The sequence below is a fragment of the Rhinolophus sinicus genome, linkage group LG13 (assembly GCF_036562045.2).
Source record: "Rhinolophus sinicus isolate RSC01 linkage group LG13, ASM3656204v1, whole genome shotgun sequence".
In the NCBI taxonomy this organism is placed as follows: Eukaryota; Metazoa; Chordata; class Mammalia; order Chiroptera; family Rhinolophidae; genus Rhinolophus; species Rhinolophus sinicus.
The window spans coordinates 34,294,051-34,311,046 of record NC_133762.1 but is presented as its reverse complement, the minus strand read 5'-3'; the positions used below and the strand labels follow the sequence as shown (position 1 = coordinate 34,311,046).

General features: G+C 40.7%; 1 protein-coding gene across 4 annotated transcripts in view; it reads left to right on the top strand.

Moving 5' to 3' along the window:
- RPRD1B (regulation of nuclear pre-mRNA domain containing 1B) overlaps nucleotides 1-16,996 on the top strand; it is a 50,171-nt gene that overhangs the window by 14,407 nt on the left and 18,768 nt on the right. For 3 of the 4 annotated variants that reach the window (XM_074317878.1, XM_074317880.1, XM_074317877.1), the window contains 3 exons: nucleotides 6,659-6,771; nucleotides 8,559-8,685; nucleotides 14,370-14,545. In XM_074317878.1, coding sequence (XP_074173979.1) covers nucleotides 6,659-6,771; nucleotides 8,559-8,685; nucleotides 14,370-14,545 — 416 coding nt within the window. The remainder of the gene's footprint in view (nucleotides 1-6,658; nucleotides 6,772-8,558; nucleotides 8,686-14,369; nucleotides 14,546-16,996) is intronic. The other variant, XM_074317879.1, reaches the window with a different exon arrangement.

The following is a 16,996-nucleotide window of genomic DNA, read 5'->3' as shown; positions in this document are numbered from 1 at the left end:
CAGCTTGCCGTCTAAAATTGATTTGGGGCTCTACTGACCCCAAGGATGTCCTTGGGAAGTGTGTACCTACATGTGTGTGAATTTTACCAAGTCCTTCTTAAGAGCTTACATTATTTTTTCCATTAAAGAGAAGGAAGATCAAACATTATCTGGTTCTTTGGCTCCTAGTTGGCATAACATGTTTTTAAGCTACAGATCTGATCTAACTGCACACGTACTCATTGCCTGGAGGATCAAGTCCAAGTACTAACATAGTATTTAGGACCCTTTATAATCTGAACTAGTTTACTTTTCCAGGTTCTTCTGCCATTCCCTCATACACACCGTATTCTCTGCCATACCCAACAATGTCCCCTCTGGATGCTCTGTCAGTGTCTCTTCCTTTGCATCTGTTATTACCTCTGCCAGAAATGTCCTTCTGCCCCTTTCACTGTGTGGTGAATTCATTCTTCAAGAATGTTCCTCTCCTCCTGACATCTTCCCTAGCTCGTCTGGGCGCATGTAGCCATTCCCTCCACATGCCCCTGGTGTGTTTTACATGCCTCTGCTATGGAATACCACCATGATTAGCACACATGATAATAGCAGTCCTTTATTTGCGTACCTTCCATGATCTCTTCCAGGTCTGAGTTTATGTGCATTTTAAGGCGGGGTAACTTTCCTGTGAAACTAGAGATTAGCGGCTCTCTAAGAATGACATACGTGCAGGTTATTGTTATTTTACTTGGAGTTGATAGCAACAATTTTGGGGTCACTCTGGGCAGTAGCTTCTAAAAAGCAAGATGTTTCCTACTTTGGATTCTGGTGGTGTTTGTATTGTATCCTTTGGAGATTCTGCAGTGTTGGGGAATTATCCAGCATTCTTTTCTTTACTCTGCCTTCCAGTTCATTGGTAAACTGTGCTGGTTTTTTAAAACACCTTTGGGCAAGTAGGAGAGCTTTGAAAGACAATGTTTGAAGCTAAGTGTTGAATTTCAATTCAACAAACATTTGCTGGCCATGTGCTTTGAGTAAACAGCTATGCCAGGTGCTATAGGAAAGAGGGGGAGAGGAATGAGAAATAGTTCTGCCCTCAGGGAGCAGTCAGACAAATGGGGGAATCTGTGGCCGTGGTAGATTTGAAAATATCTCAGTTGGGATTCTGAGTTTTTTGTGTGGCTAGACATTAACAATAGAGGCAGTGTCCCTGTGTGTGGAAGGATAATGCTGCTGCTGAAAGGTAGTTTCTCCTCTGTTCTGTGAAGACGAAAACACCGATCAGAAGGTTCCAGCGTGTGTATGTTAGTCCAAGTTATAACCCACTCTGTCTTCTCACTGTCTTCTTTGGACTTGAGTTATCAGAATATTTTACCACAACCCTTTCAAAATATTGATGATTTCTCCAGAAGTTTATTTCCAAGTTTGAATAGTCCTTTTATATTTCACCGTTGATTTGTGGATAATTCTTTGATTTCAGACAGCTTTCAAATTTATCTTTGAAATAAAACTTTTCCTATGGAACTTTGATAGTTCTAACATTGGAACGTGCATGAGCTTAGGAGTGTTGTTTTCGAACTGGAGTTTTCTTGAGTTGATACCTGTCTCCCCATGTGCAAGACCCAGGTATTCTAAAGTAATCTGTCTTTTCTTAGGAATACTCAAGCTTTTGCTTGACTAATTGGAACGTCATTATTTACTTGAGTCACACATGAGGCACACAGTATCCTATAGTAGAGGGATTTAGAAAGGAAAGACAGATACAAAGGAAATGACATTTATTGAGCATCTATTAGGTACCTGCCTTTCTGTTGACTGCTTTTCATGTTTATTTTAGATCCACACAACTACTCTGAATTTGGTATTAATTCCATATTTCAGATGAGGGTACTAAGGCTCTAAAGGATATAGTAATTTTGTCCAAATAGGTGAAATTGATGTGGAGAATTCAAACCCAGATCTATATGACTTTAAAGTCTGTGTTCTTTATACCGTACTTTTACCTGAAAGCACATGGATGCAATAGACTTGAATGAAGCTATGAATTCATGAGCAGGCCACTCAACTTTCCTGGACCTTAGTATAGTTAGTTTAGCTACTCAGAGCGGGAGTTTGAAATCAGACTTCCAGAATATAAATCTCCGCTCTCTGACTTTCAGGCTGTGTGACCTTGGGCACAGCGTTTGACCTTTCTGAGCCTCAGGTTCGACACTGTACATTATGGATATTAATAGTAATACATCATAGGGTTGTGAGGATCACTTGAGATAACATAGGTAAGATGTGAAGAGTTGAGTGATGATTGGACTTGAACTTGTCCTCCCCAGTTCTGATGTCTGATATTCTGAGTTTCTAAATTTGAACCAGTAGCAGAAGTAGGAGGAGACTTATTAGTGTTTTCGGTTTCTCAGATTTTGTGCAAGACTAGAAAGCATCGTGGTTAAGAACACAGGCTCTAGGCCCAGCTTCCCGGGTTCAAGTCCGGACCTGGCCACTCAGTTCCATGAGATGATACGGGTAAAGTGCTGTCAGAATTGTGCCTCAAATGGCCGCCCTTTGTTCGCTGCAGATCTTTTTCTTTCCACGAATAAAGTTTAATGTGCTTTAAAAAATATTTTTCTTTATTTTGCAAGGAGGGAACAAAGAATGAGGGAGCTATTGCAAACAATATTTCCTAATTCTTTTCTCATTATAAAAGTCATATAAAAATCTGTGGGTCTTTCTTTCTTCCTTTTTTTTTTTTTTAATCCCAGAAAATTTCAAGTACATTCTTTAGAATATCCAGCTTTATAAGTAGATGACTACATTCTGTAATGTGATTTGGGAACCTTCAGGCTACCTTTTTACCTTAAAATTAGTTTCACAGTCTGCCATGGTGTCTGAAATTCTACCACAATGCAGGTCTCCAAAAGGCATACCATAAACACTGAGGGAACCAGGATTATTTGAAAGTTCCCTGAGTAAAAGGCCCTTTAGAGATGCGGACAGGTTGGAGGACAGAATCTAGAAGGTATACCAATATGCAGGCAGAAGGATTTTGGCCACCCGTAGTGTTTGCCCTGCCTGCAAACGCTGTTTGAGTTAAAACAGGAGTGTATTAATAAATCCTGTGGTCAGAAGCTGAAGTGATAGTGGAAGGATGCCTTATCTTAAATTTAGCCATAAGAATCAGACTGACAGATTTCCTAGGTTATTTTTAATGGCTGACTAAATTGAGAATACTGGGCATCCTAGCTGCTAACTTGTACAGATGAGTCAGGGTAGAGTTACCAGAGCAACCGTCCTGTTTGTTTAAGGGGTGCAGTGATAGTCTTTTCTGGCACAGCACCAAGGCTTTCCAAGCTCAGTGCTTCCTCTGCCTTGAAGAGGCTTCAAACTCAAGTCGGTTGGCATTTTCCGAGGTATTAGAGGGATGTAAAGGAGTAAGACAATGTTTCTATCAGAGAGGTGACCATGCAAAATAGCAGTGGCCAAGCGCTGTGGGAGGCAGAGGGAGATGATGACAGAGAGAGAGAGAGAACTCACGATGCTACTGCGTACCATCACCAGGAATAAGAAGGAGTCTAAGTTGGCAAAGGAGCGACTGGAGGCAGAGAGACCAGTTGGGACAGCGGTCTGGACAAGGCATGGGAAGGGCAGGTTGCTGGTGAGAGGCCATGGGAAGGAGCAGAGAGGAGACAGGTAAGATTTGTCAGAGGTGTGCAATCTGCTAGAAGTTGGGACTCGGGGAGAAACTCTGGTGGTCTCCATGGCGTTGTACTTGGAAGATGCAGCCAGTGGACGTATTCATAGTGGAAATAGGAAGTTCCGGAAAGGAGGAGCCCTACGGGGAAATGATGAATAATTCGTTTCCAGTAGGTCTTCCAAGTGGATAGGAGAGAACTGGAAAAGTATGATGGTAATGGTTACCCCCTGTCACCCCCTCTTCCATCAGAATGGCAAAGGACGGAAGTGGCCCGAAAACTGTTAGCATCCGTTTGATTTAGTCTGCGAATGAGGGGAAGCACGAAGTGCTGTGAGGAATCCAGAGCAGGAGGCAGGTGATTCGGCTGTAGGACCCAGACTGAGACTAAGGAGCTCTCCTGACTTAGGACAAACCGCGGCCTGCGGGCCTTGATATTCTCAAGAACAATGAGGAGGAAAGCCCTCCAGTTCCTAAATTCAGTGATTCTGAGTGCCCTGTGGTATTGAGTGATGTGTGGTTTTCGTGTAATATATAAAAATCTCTGTATGAGAGTTTGAAAACTGAAGGATGCAAGCTGTATAATTTTTTTCTACCTTCTTTAATGTCTTAACAATTAGTTATTGAGCGCTCTTCTAGGTGTTTGGAAGTGAACCAAACAGTAAACATTTTTACTTCTTGTGCTTACATTCTTGTATCCATTCCTCACACACGGCCACTTTGATGCTTTAGTGACTGAATGTCTACGTGGGTCACACCACACACTACAGATTAATTAGCTATTGTGGGCAAAGTACTGCTAGGTATTTCATGTGTAAGTTATATCCTGATAGATTTTGTTTTAAAAATTAGCAGTCCTTGCCTTGCATTCTAGCACAGGACTGTAAAAACGAGCATGCGAGCTGAAACCGTGCAGTGATCTTAATGATCAATGGGGAAATTTACAGTTGTTCTGGAACTAAAATTTTTTGCCAGAGAATTAAAACCTCACTGTTGATTGTAATTGCATAGTGAAACAAAAAAGATAAAGATAGTAAAACTGTTCAGCATTCTGTAACTAGTTAGAAACATTGAGAATTAATGTGTATTTCTAACAAACTTTTCAAGAGTAGTTTAAACAAAGCTTGCTTGCTTATATAATTTAAAATATGGAGCAAGTATCTTTTCTTAGTGAATTGTCATACCCCTTTCTAAGTTTGAGTCAGTTTCCAACATTTTATCCTTTGCGCTTTCAGAGTCGTGCAAGATCTCCGAGAGGTCCTTTAACATGAAACTTTTTTGTCAGCATCACTTTCTGTGGGCCATTGTCACCCTTTCATCACAACACTTTCTTCATTTATGTTATAAGTTGGTCTTCACTGAGTTTCTCTGGCTTGCATCAAGTCTCTAGAAGGGTGTGGCATTGCCACTTATCCCACAGCGGCCTCTTTCCGCTACAACTCCATTGATTCAGATTTCATTCCCAGCATTGTTTTAGTTGTAGTTTCTTTGCGGCTCTTTCATCTTTGTCAGTCAGTTCCCTGTTTTGATTATGCATTTTATAAAATGTGGATTTTATCACTGGGAGACAATACCACTTTGCTGTCAGTGTGTGAACTGAATACCAGATGTGCCTTGACCAGTCACTGACCTTGAAAGAAATGATATGGTCACTGGTCATGATCCACTTCTCTTACTTACAGAGTAATTCGTGGACTGAAATCAGTAGCGAAGCTTATTCTTTATGCAATTACTCGTAGTTAATATGCCATGGTATTTGATCTATGTTGTGCAAAGTGAGGGCTGCCTGTATTGCAAATGGGTTTTTTGGTGGAACAGACAAACATGAAGAAAAAATAAAACCCATGATACTGACTTGGCTTTCACATCAAACAGTTTGGTCAGTTAATGTGTAAGGTAGAAAACAGGAACTACATCCTTGGTTCTAGAAGAAAATGTTTAATTAAGCAAGAAGTGTACATTCTGTTTATAACTCAGAGTTCTGAGAAAGAAGCATGGTGACCCCTCATTTGACAGATGGGAGGGTAATTGTGTGGTGCTAAGTAATTTGACGGCAGTAGAAAGAGCACAGATTTTGCAGTCGTACCTTTAAATGAGTTATTTAACTTCTCTGGGTCTTCATTTTCTCACCTGTAAAATGGAAATATTATAATCTTAGAATTGTGGGAAGGATTAAATTGTTGCAATGCCTGGCACATGTGAGTTGTCCAGTAGTTCCTTTACTTTCCAAACCTTAAATTTATCATCTAGATTTATGTCCCACAGTTGTTGGACATTTACTTTGTATTGTTCAATTTGATGCAAAAGGAATGATTTTAGAATTAACACATCTATCGTAACAATTTAAAAGCATTCACTACAGATAATTCAAAATGTAACCTGTTAGTCCCAAAAGAGGTTAATTTTAAAATGGAAACTTAAGTAATTTTTCCCAGTGGTATCAATCATATTTCTCAATAATGATTACTTTTAATTTTAAGGTAATATTGTTTTGTTTTCAAAGGGATAGTTTAAAGGCTATTTGTGTTTAGAGTTTTTGACAAAATTTTATTGATGGGTTTCTCACTACTGTTTATTTTCTGAACTTATCCTGGAAAGTATAAAGAATCTCGTTTATACACAGTATATTCTCTCTAAACCTTCACACCCATCAGCTTGCTTCATTATATTGTCTGATGGGTTTCTTACCATTTCTAAAGATAATGAGGTTTTTTTAACGAAATGTGTTAGTTTGGTAAGTTTCACTTTTCAGTGCTTGTTTTCAGTAGTATTTTTCCAGTGAGTCAATCTGAGATGACAGACTAAGGCCATTTTCACTCTTTGTAGTAGAACTACCACCAATTTAAAAAAACTGGCATAAAGGTTAATGTTAAACTATCTCTGGAAATGTACACCCCTCCTGCCCTTTTTTTTTACATGTGACCCATTTTGTGCATAGCATATGATTCCTCCAATACAGGGTGTGGTGACCCAAATTTGTCACTGTTTTCTTTCCTCTAGCAACAGAGGAGAAGAAATCTCTGAAGCGAACTTTTCAGCAGATACAAGAGGAGGAGGATGACGACTACCCTGGAAGCTACTCTCCCCAAGATCCTTCTGCAGGACCCCTGCTGGTATGTTTTCATCCCCAGAGAAGTGGGCACAAATTGTTTATTGAAATGACCTCTAGTTAGAGATTATGACCACAAGGTGGCGCTGGTGTCCACTAGTATGGGATCACCCTTTAAAGGGTAGCTCTGGGTCCTGGGTGCAAGATCCACCCAGTGAGGCTCGGCAGGCCGCGGGCTTGACCTGCTCTTTGCATGCCAGGCCTCTGATGTTTTATAGTGACCTGGACTTGGTTTTTTTCACTCTTAGACATTGAAAATATTCTCAAAAGAATAGATTTTGGTGAAAGGCGTAGGATAGGTAATGTTACAAAGACATTCAAAAGGCCTCTGCAATGTCTTGTCTCCAATAGCATGGTTGATTTTTATAAGTAAACCACTCTTTAGTTTCTAAGGACAGTCTGTGTGGCAATAGCAGATTTGCTATACTATAACCTGTTTAAATAGTAAAACAGGGAACTACCATTTACTGAATTTTTAATCATATGTTTGCATTGTTTGGCCCTTTATATATGTTAGCTCATGAACTCGATGTGGTTGGTTCGTTTTAGCTAGCTAGCTGTTTGTCTGTCTGTGTCTCTCTCTGCAGTCAAAGAGAGGGAGGCTCAGGGAGATAGATTAGGTAATCTACCCAATGTCTTAATTTGAATCTGGGTCTGACTTCAAAGCCCATGAGTTATGCTGCCTAAAACAGCTTTCCTTTATTACACATGGGTGTTTAAGGTCTTTGTATAATAAATAATGGCGTGTGATTTGTGTTATGTTAAAGTGTTGAATTAGACTGGGGTTAAATGAAAGCAATGTTAAGCCATATATTTTTGCATTTGAAAACTTTCAAGAGAACAGCCTGAATTATCAACTTTCAGGATAACCTAACTACCATCTATATCTATCTGGTTAGTTACTGCTATCATGTTTCCCCGAAAATAAGACCTAGTCGGACAATCAGCTCTAATGTGTCTTTTGGAGCAAAAATTATAGTAAAATAAAAGCGGGTCTTATATAACATAACATAACAACTGAATACCAGGTCTTATGTAATATAATGTAATATAAGACTGGGTCTTATATTTTTTGCTCCAAAAGACGCATTAGAGCTGATTGTCCGGCTAGGTCTTATTTTCGGGAAACATGGTAGGTCATTATGGACTGGCTAAGCTGTCAGCATTCTGTTTTCTGATCATTTAAAAACCCCTTTTTGGTATATAGCGTATGCATTCTTAGTTTGCTCTTGTTTTTTTTTAATCCCTTTGTTTGTAATTGATGAATTAGACACAATTTTGGGGCTACCAAAATTTAAAATGTCGTGTTTGTCATTTCTTTTAATCAGTCAACACAGTTGTTCAAGATCTGATATGTATACCTTTATTATATACTGGAGGCCATGCTAGACCATAGGTTGGTGCAAAAGTAATTGTGGTTTTTGCAATTTTTGACCTTTGAAACCGCAGTTACTTTTGCACGTACCTTATAGAAATAATGCATCATTTGGTACTAAGCAATACAAAACAGACTCTATTTTTTAAGTTGCCCATAAATGCTCTTTAAAACAGTTTTTAAAAGAATTATGTAGAATTTTATTCATGTTCTGCCACAGAGTTGGAAAAATTAACTTTACACATTCTCTTAGACTCCATATCATTGACTTTGGTATAAGGTCTGGGACTAAGAACAATATTAAATGTTAGGAATGATCATTTTTAAAATTTGCCTCCACCTCATTTAACTCCAACTAATTTTCTTTAAACACCATCTGTCTTAATGGATAGTGTTGTTTGTGTTTTATTGTACAGACTGAGGAACTAATCAAAGCTTTACAGGACCTGGAAAATGCCGCATCAGGGGATGCTACGGTCCGACAGAAAATTGCTTCTTTGCCCCAGGAAGTCCAAGATGTTTCTCTCTTAGAAAAAATAACAGGTAAGAGGGTAGAATTTGGGTGAAAGATGAGGGAAGAGGTACATACCTCTAATGCATCAAACCCTAGGACGTGCTTATGTCTGCAGGTATAGACTTTTCATTTGGTATTAGGTGCTCTGCCCTCTTGGGATTTGCAAACATAACTCACAGGCCGAACAGTGAAGCTGCTGGAAAAGTACAAGCTTGCATAGTGAGCCTAGGAATTATTGCAGAAAGGCTGGCATGCCACAACTTATGGCACTCTAAGGGAGGTCTGTTGAAAACAGGGCACATTGTGTGTGCGGAGGTGCTAAGAGCAGAAGGCATTAAACTTATGACCCTCTTATTAAAAAAAATTATATAATTCAGTGTTCTGTGATTTATACACTGCGCACTGACACACCCCATAGATAACAGTGCCTTCAGTGCCAAGAACTCTGGGTATGTATTGTTAGTATGTCATTTTGCCCTCTTGATGATCACCCCCAATGAAACAGGGAGGAGCAGTTGACATTATTCTCTCTTTATCCTTTATCTCTCTTAATACTACAAGGAAGGGATGAAGCATGAACTAATATTTGTAGAGTATGCTCTGTGCCAGATAATACTTCTCTTCGTGATAGATGATCTCTTGAGATCGCTGCATGTATATCTCCTTATTGCATAGGAGGAAATTGAGGCCTCGAGATGTTACGGGTCTTACCCAAGGTCACATGAGTAGTACATCTTGGGATTCCACCCTAGGCTGCAAAGCCTGTGCTCTTTCCATTACAAAAGCTCAGGTCTTTCCTTACAGTCTCATCCAAGGGCTACCATTTTTCCCTTCCAGTCCCTTGACTTGGCTGCTTCACAAACTTCCTCCATATTCATTTAAAGAAAACCAAGGTTGCTCATGAAATATTTCCTTCATTCAATAAATATTTGAGGTACACGGTGTAGCAAATACTCGTGTCCCACCCACATCCCCTCCTGGATTAAGTGCCAAAAAGAAAAATAAAGCAGGGATGTGGGGGTGGAGATAATTGAAGGAGGCACTATTTTAAAGGTGGCCTGGGAAGGCCTTTCTGATGAGATGCTCTTCCATCAGAGGCCCCACCCAAAACAGGAAACTAGCTGTGAGGTTGTCTGAGGGGAAGGAGGGCCCCAGGCAGAGGGAACAGTACCTGTAAAGACCTTCAGGCAGGAGTGTGCTTGGATGGATGGGGAGCACAGCACAATGCTTTCCAAATCATACAAGAAGCAGTTGCACTTACTGTCTACTTCTCAGCTCCAACAATGAAACCCTACTGGATTTAACAGTCTATTGATCCTTCTACCATTTCCCAGCCTTCACTCACCGTATGTCCTCATTTTCTTTATTCAGCTTAGGGTCTTTATAATCTTAAGTGTACAGTTCAGAAGTATTAAGTATACTCACGTTGTTGTGCAACCAATTACCAGAACTCTTTTCATCTTGCAAAACTGGAACTCTATACCCATTAAATAACAAATCCCCCCTACCCCCCCACCCCCAGCTCCTGGCAGCCACCATTCTTAAATCTAGCCTTTCATCTGTTTATGTCTTGGATCTGCACAGCTGAATGTGGCTGAGGAAAACAACACACATTGGCTGACTTCTTCCTCTTTGTGTGGAGATGAACGTGCTGTTTTCTAAACCAGCCCCTCTACCTGTTTGTTAGACCTGTTTTTTCTCCAATAGATCTCCCTTTTCTCCTGTATCTCCCAGTTTTCCTCTCTACTGGATCATTATCCATAATGTAAAAACATGTATTTTTTTTCCTGTGTGGGGAAAAAATTCTTCTTTGACCCATTTCCTTCTTCTAGCTACCGCCTCATTTCTCTGTTCATTTTAGCAAAACATCCTAAATATATTGCCTGTGCTCATCTGTCTCCATTTACCCTCCTCTCATTCTCTCCTGATTGTACTTTACTGAAACTGCTTCTATCACTGTTGCTGCTGACTTCCATGTTGCTAAACTCAGTGGTGACTATTTTGCCCACTCGTAGCCTGAGGTCATCGTAAGCTGATCTCAGTAACATTTGGCCCAGTTGATCATTTCTTTGTCCAGAAAGTACTTGATGTGGTAGATAGAAAAATAATCCCCTAAAATGTCCACGTCCTGATTCCCAGAACTTGTGAATATATTATCTTCCATGGTCAGAGGGACTTTGCAGATGTGATTAAATTAAGGATCTTGAGATGGGGAGGTGGTCCTGGACTATTGGGGGGGGGGGGCAGTGTAATCACGGTCCTTGTAAAAGGGAGGTAGGAAGGCAAGAGTCAGAGCAGGAGATGTGACTGGAAGCAGAAGTTGGAATGATACACTTTGAAGATGGAAGAAGGGGCTACAATAATAAATCTTAATCCATTTGTGTTGTTTTAAGCCACTAAGTTTATGGCGATTCGTTACAGCAGCAGTAGGAAACTAGGACCCTGCATTCTCCTAGTTTTCCTCTTCTGTCTCTGGCTCAGCCTTTTCATTCTCCTTTGCTGGCTTCTGCACTTCTTGACTTCTTAGTGTTGAGTACTTTGCCCTCTATACTAGCTAGGTTCACTGCAGGTTGGGCTCATCCAGTTTGGTTACTTTAAATAACAGGCTTTTTAAATGCTAATGATCCCTAATTTACATATCTAATGTAAACCTCTCTCTAGACCTTGAGACCCTTACAGCCAACCTCCTACTCATTGTTACTATTTGAGACCCTTATATCCAACCTCCTACTCATTGCCAGTAGACCTTTCAAACTTAAACTGCCTCAAACCAAATCTCTGATCTTCCCTCCAAGTCCTGTTTCTGTCATGGTCTTCCCTATCTTAATAAATGCCCCCTCATCATTCTTGTTGATTGGAACCAAAATCAGTTATCTGACACCTTTTCACCACCTGCACTGCCACCTGGTAGAGCCAACCACCATCTTCGCTGGGATCAGCGAGGCCTACGGGTCTCCCAGCTGCTTCCTCGTCCTCCATCTGCAGCTCTCATTCTGTTCTCAACAGTGACCAGTGTGATCTGTGCCAGTGGAAGTCGGACCATGTCTTCCCCATTGGCACCCCAGTCACCTAGAATACAAACCACTCTTGCAGCGGCCTCTACAGCTTGGCCCCTATTACTGCATAGACTTTCACTACTTTGCCCTCGCTCACTGCTCAGGTCCTAGGACTTCTTGCCAGACATGCCCCTCCCGCCCCCCCAGAGCCTTTGTTCTTGCTGTTCCCTCTGCTTGGAATGGTCTTCCCCAGCTAGTTCTCTAACTTCCTTCAGGCTCTGGTTTACATATCATCTCAGTGAAGCCTACCCTGACCACCTTATTTAAAATTGCAATTCTCACCCCCCCCACCATGCCTTGTTTTTTTCCTCCTCTGCCTTATTCCCTCTAGAGTTCTTATCTTCAGCTGATAAATAAGTAAAATATAGTATATTGTTTCTCTTTTCTACCTGAGAATGTAAACTTGGGGGCAGAGAGGTTTTTGTTTTGTCCTTTGTGTTCCCTGCTGTCTCTGAGAGCCTAGAACAGTGCTGGGCACACTAGGAGCCCACATACCTGTTTAGCTCATTGCACAGAGGCCTGACAGATACAAAGGTCTGATTGGATTGGGTTTAGTGACAATGGGAGGCGAGAAGATGGGTACTGCGAGTATAGACAACTCCCTTGAGGGGTTCTGCTGTAAAGGGAGCAGGGAAATGGGGCAGTAATTGGGGCGTGACATGTGGTCCGAAGATAGAACAGCATGTTTGCATGCTGATGGTAGTGCTGCAGGGGAGGAAGAGAGAAGTTGGCGAGATGGGGAAACGGGACAGGTGCAGAAACTGAATCTTGGAGTAAGCAAGAGGGAATGGGACGCCTGAGCATGAGTGGAGGGCTGGCTGAAAGGCACACGGCCGCTCATCTGTAACAGGGAGGGCAGAGCACCTGAGGACCCCCACAGGTAAGTTCTCTGAAGTGAGCGTCTCACTGCTACATTTTGATGGCATTTTTTCTATAGCTCAAAATTTGTACAAGTTATCTTTCTGGGTTGCAGTTATTTCTGTGTTTGAATTTTCTCCCTTGTACAAGTTCTTAGAGGGTGAGAATTGATTTTTTAAAGAAAATCTTACATATTTGTGTTTTCCTGGCCAGTTTTTGCCATGGGTACTTAAACATTTTTAAAATCGTATAGTCAAGCAACGACAAAGCTAAAACCAGCCTAACCACCCCAACAGCTTATTCCCAGACCAGACCACCAATCCAGAAGAATGTTTTGCTGTCCTCTCTTCCCTCTAAGGCTGACGTCTCTTTCTTTTTCCCCAAGAGCATCTTTCTGTTGCCCTATCCCTGGAGAGGGTAGAAGTGCCTGATCTTTGGCGTCAGGCCTACTTTGGAATCCCTCCACTGTTCATCTCCCAATATTCATTTTAAGAAGGCATCTAAAAGCCGCACAAACTGTCACCAGAGACACTGTGTTGGGAATTCAGAATTCCCAGTTACCTGTGAGAAGGCTGAGGTCTCTCACCTCACACCCTGTAGTAGAGGCACCATGTCTGTGTCACTGTGTAACTCACTTTTAGTTTGTCCCATGGAGCTACTGGAGTCTCTGGTGCCCTGTTTCAAAACACCCGTCTCCTCTTTTGATCCTTAACGACCTCTTAAAAGTGAGGTATACATATTTAAAGTTCTAATCTCACCACCGCCCAAGGATAATTAATTATCTGTTCTTTTAAATATAAATCATCCTTTTGTCTCTTTTCTCATTTCCTACCTTGAGCCTTTTTTATCACTTCTTTCTGAGAATACCCTTCCTCAGATTCTTTGATACTTCAGCACAGTCTTTTTTTTTTCTCTCCAAACAATGAGTTGCAACCCATCAATTGGACATGAAATCAGTCTGTTAGGTAATGACCAACATTTTTTTAATGGAATACAAGATAGAACATTTTGTACATAGTAAGGATATTGTTTTATGAAACTTTTGTTTCTTTTACTTTCATATATGTTCACATAAAGTATATGTATTTAAAGTTGTATTTTTTACTGTGGGTCATGTTCAGAAGCATTTGAAAGCCTCTGTTTTATCAGACCTGATACTTTGCTGAATGAAAGACGTGAGCTCATACCCAAGTTCAAGGCTTGCAGAGTTTAAGAGGTAGAGTCCTCTAAGTCCATTTTAGAGACTTGGTTTTGAGTCCCAACTCCTTAGCTAACTGCCTGCTGTCTAACCTGTTGTGTAGTGTTTTGGGGTTTTTTTGTTTTTTTGTTTTTTTTAGTTTCCACACCCAAGAAATGAATGCTTGCTTTTGTATTTCATATAGTGCTTGTATTTTGTATTTCAGAGGAATGTTCAAAGAATACTTAAAGTAATATGAATGAAAGCACTTTTGACATTCTCAGAGACAAGGAAAAATTATTTCATGTATGACCTTAAATATTACTTTGTTTTATTTGTAGAGCTTTTGCAGTAATAGGCATTAAGAAATTTTTGCCAGATTTCCCTCCTTGTACAATTAATTGCCTCACTTCAGGTAATTCAGAAATGTCCTGTCTTGTTAACAGGATTGAGAGCCTTTGGATTTCTCGGTCAGCCAGTCCATGTTTTTGTCCACAGGTTCTGGCTTAGTCTTGGACTTTGGACTTTGGGAGAGAAACTGATCACCACCCCAGAAATGTTTGCATCTCGTGCCTATGTGATTTGTCTGTTGTCTCTATTTTTTGGTCTCATTTGTGCTTAGACAAAGAGGCAGCTGAACGTCTTTCGAAAACAGTAGATGAAGCATGTCTGTTACTAGCAGAATATAACGGGCGCCTGGCAGCAGAACTTGAAGACCGGCGCCAGCTGGCTCGGATGTTGGTGGAGTACACCCAGAACCAGAAAGACGTTTTGTCAGAAAAGGAGAAAAAACTAGAAGTGAGTACATTGCAAGGCAGACCTAGACTTCCCAAGTTTCCTTTCCTGTAGCCCACAATAGAAAGTTTTTATTATGCCTTGACACATTTTTTGTCTTTTAAAATTTCATGAGATGAGAACATCCATCAGGTATTGCAATTATTTGAACCTAATTGAAAGTTGAAGCCACATTTTTATATATCTAAGAGAGAACAAAACAGAATATAGGAAACACAAACGATGAACTTTTAAATCATAGCATATAGGATCTTAATGTTGTGTTAGTTTGAACTCACATTAAAACAAAAACAATTAGAGATTGAGGTACAAAAAAAGGACAGGAGGTCAGCAAAACCGAAGACTATTTATGTGGTGATTTATTTGGTAGTATTTGGGAAATGCTTAAACATGTCTTTCTTTTGGATCGTATTGAGATTTATTTCTGACTTGTATCATGCAAAAGCCAGTAAATATCCTGCCTGCCTCCAACCCCTGTCTGCAGTCAGTTCTAAAAATTCAGTCCTGTTTATGGGAGTCCAGTTCTCAGACTGTTGAGAAGGCACTAATTTCTACCCTGAGCTGACTTGAGTCTGAATGCCCTTGGGGAGGAGCTTCAGAATGAGTTCGTCACTTGCATTTATTTGGCTTGTTAATTAAGGGGGTGGTGGTTTAACTTCAGTGCTTAGTCCCTTGGGATAACAGCCAGCAGTGTGGACACGGGGGACCTTTTGCTGGGGGACCAGCCGCAGGCTGCTAGGCTTCCTTTTCAGGAATTTCTGCCCTTCGTGTTTTAAAAAGAGACTTGGAGAAGAGTTGCAGCCAGTGGTTTGGGAGGGGGTTACAGTTTAGAGTTGGAGAACTAATCACATATTACATGAAGTACCAGAGTAGATGAGGGAGGGGATAGACCCCCGACCCATCGTGCGCTCAGGAAACACTGTTCTCTGGCGCCGCTGGAGGGAAAACCGAGCTAGTCCCGGGGCTGAGATTATTGTGTTTGCCTTTGAACCCAGTCACCTGACTTGAGGGGGTAAATGAATGATGGGCACTTTTTATCATAGCTTTCCCTGCAGTGATTATGGGAGAGATGATGGGTCGTGGTATTGGGAACTTGACATTCCTAGCCAGCTTGAAAGCGGAATGTGGGAAACGACTGTAAAAATAGTATGGCTTAGATTTAGAAATCAACACTGACCAAAAGTCCTAAAGGGAGCTTCATAGGCAGTACCAGACGGTCATTTATCTGAAATGCTCGTCTTTCACTGAGGAAGCATTTTTAGCACTGTGCCCCGGGACTAATAAGAGAGTGTAATTAATGATTCTGGTTGTAAGTCACCATGCCATCTGTTGAACTGCCCCTTGGCGACACATTAAGGGCTTTCTCTGATCTGTCAGACATTGATTATCATGAGCAGCTGTTGGGCGGGACGTGGCAGGCAACCATAGAGATCAGAGTCTTTGGGAAGGAGATTGGGTTGGTAGAATGGATTAACTCTTTGTTCCTTTCCCTTCTTACAGTTATACTTTCCTCCTTATAGTGTTTATAGAACCAGAGGTTTGCTAGATGCCATGAGAGGTCATTAAAGTAGAGACACGGTCAGAGATTTGGGTCTTTTCTGTAGCTTTCCAGCCTAAATTCCCTACTCACCTGGGCGTTGGATTTCTGTTGCTTAAGAATCAGAGCCGGAAGGACCCACCACTGGAAAGTACAGATTCTGAACTAAAGGTTCTTATCTCAAGCCACGTCTCTCAGCCACTTGAGCAAAAGCATGTGAAAAAGCAAATGACTAGATACAACATAAGATGTTGAGAGATGGCTTTAGTTCATTCTTTATGCTTGCTAAAAATGTGAACAGTCTGCTCTCTAGAATCTAAGATTTTTCTCTCACATCCCATAATAGACTGGTCTTATTTCGTTATTTCCTTATAGTGGTGGTAAAACATGTCAGTGTATGCCACTTGAAAGATACATTATTACTTCTGAATTCTTCTAAAGCCTCCAAAAGTCTTATTGATGAGCACAGTGCATAAAGCATACCTATCTTTTTAGCATTCATTTTTTTAACACTGCCCGTCCTTGTTTCAAAACTGCCATGTCAGAATGCTAATGGAATGTGCTTTTATTTTTTAATCCTTTTATTGCCTTCAATGTAGTAAATAATGTGTATATTACATGTGTAATATACATGTGTAAATATTAGGTTGGTGCGAAAGTAATTGCGGTTTAAAAGGTTAAAAATACTTGCAAAAACCGCAATTACTTTTACACCAACCTAATGCATGGACTTCTTAGAACTTTGGAAACGTAATTGTTTGCTTAAGGGTCTGTTATCTCAAAGTTCTAATTCCTTTACTCATTAGTGGGATTTTTTTGTTTTTGTTTTTAAGTTTGTAAATATTCCGTGAGTGAAATTGGGCACTTGATACAATCTTTTTCTATATAGGAGTTTTTTTCTTAGGTTGCTTGAAAAG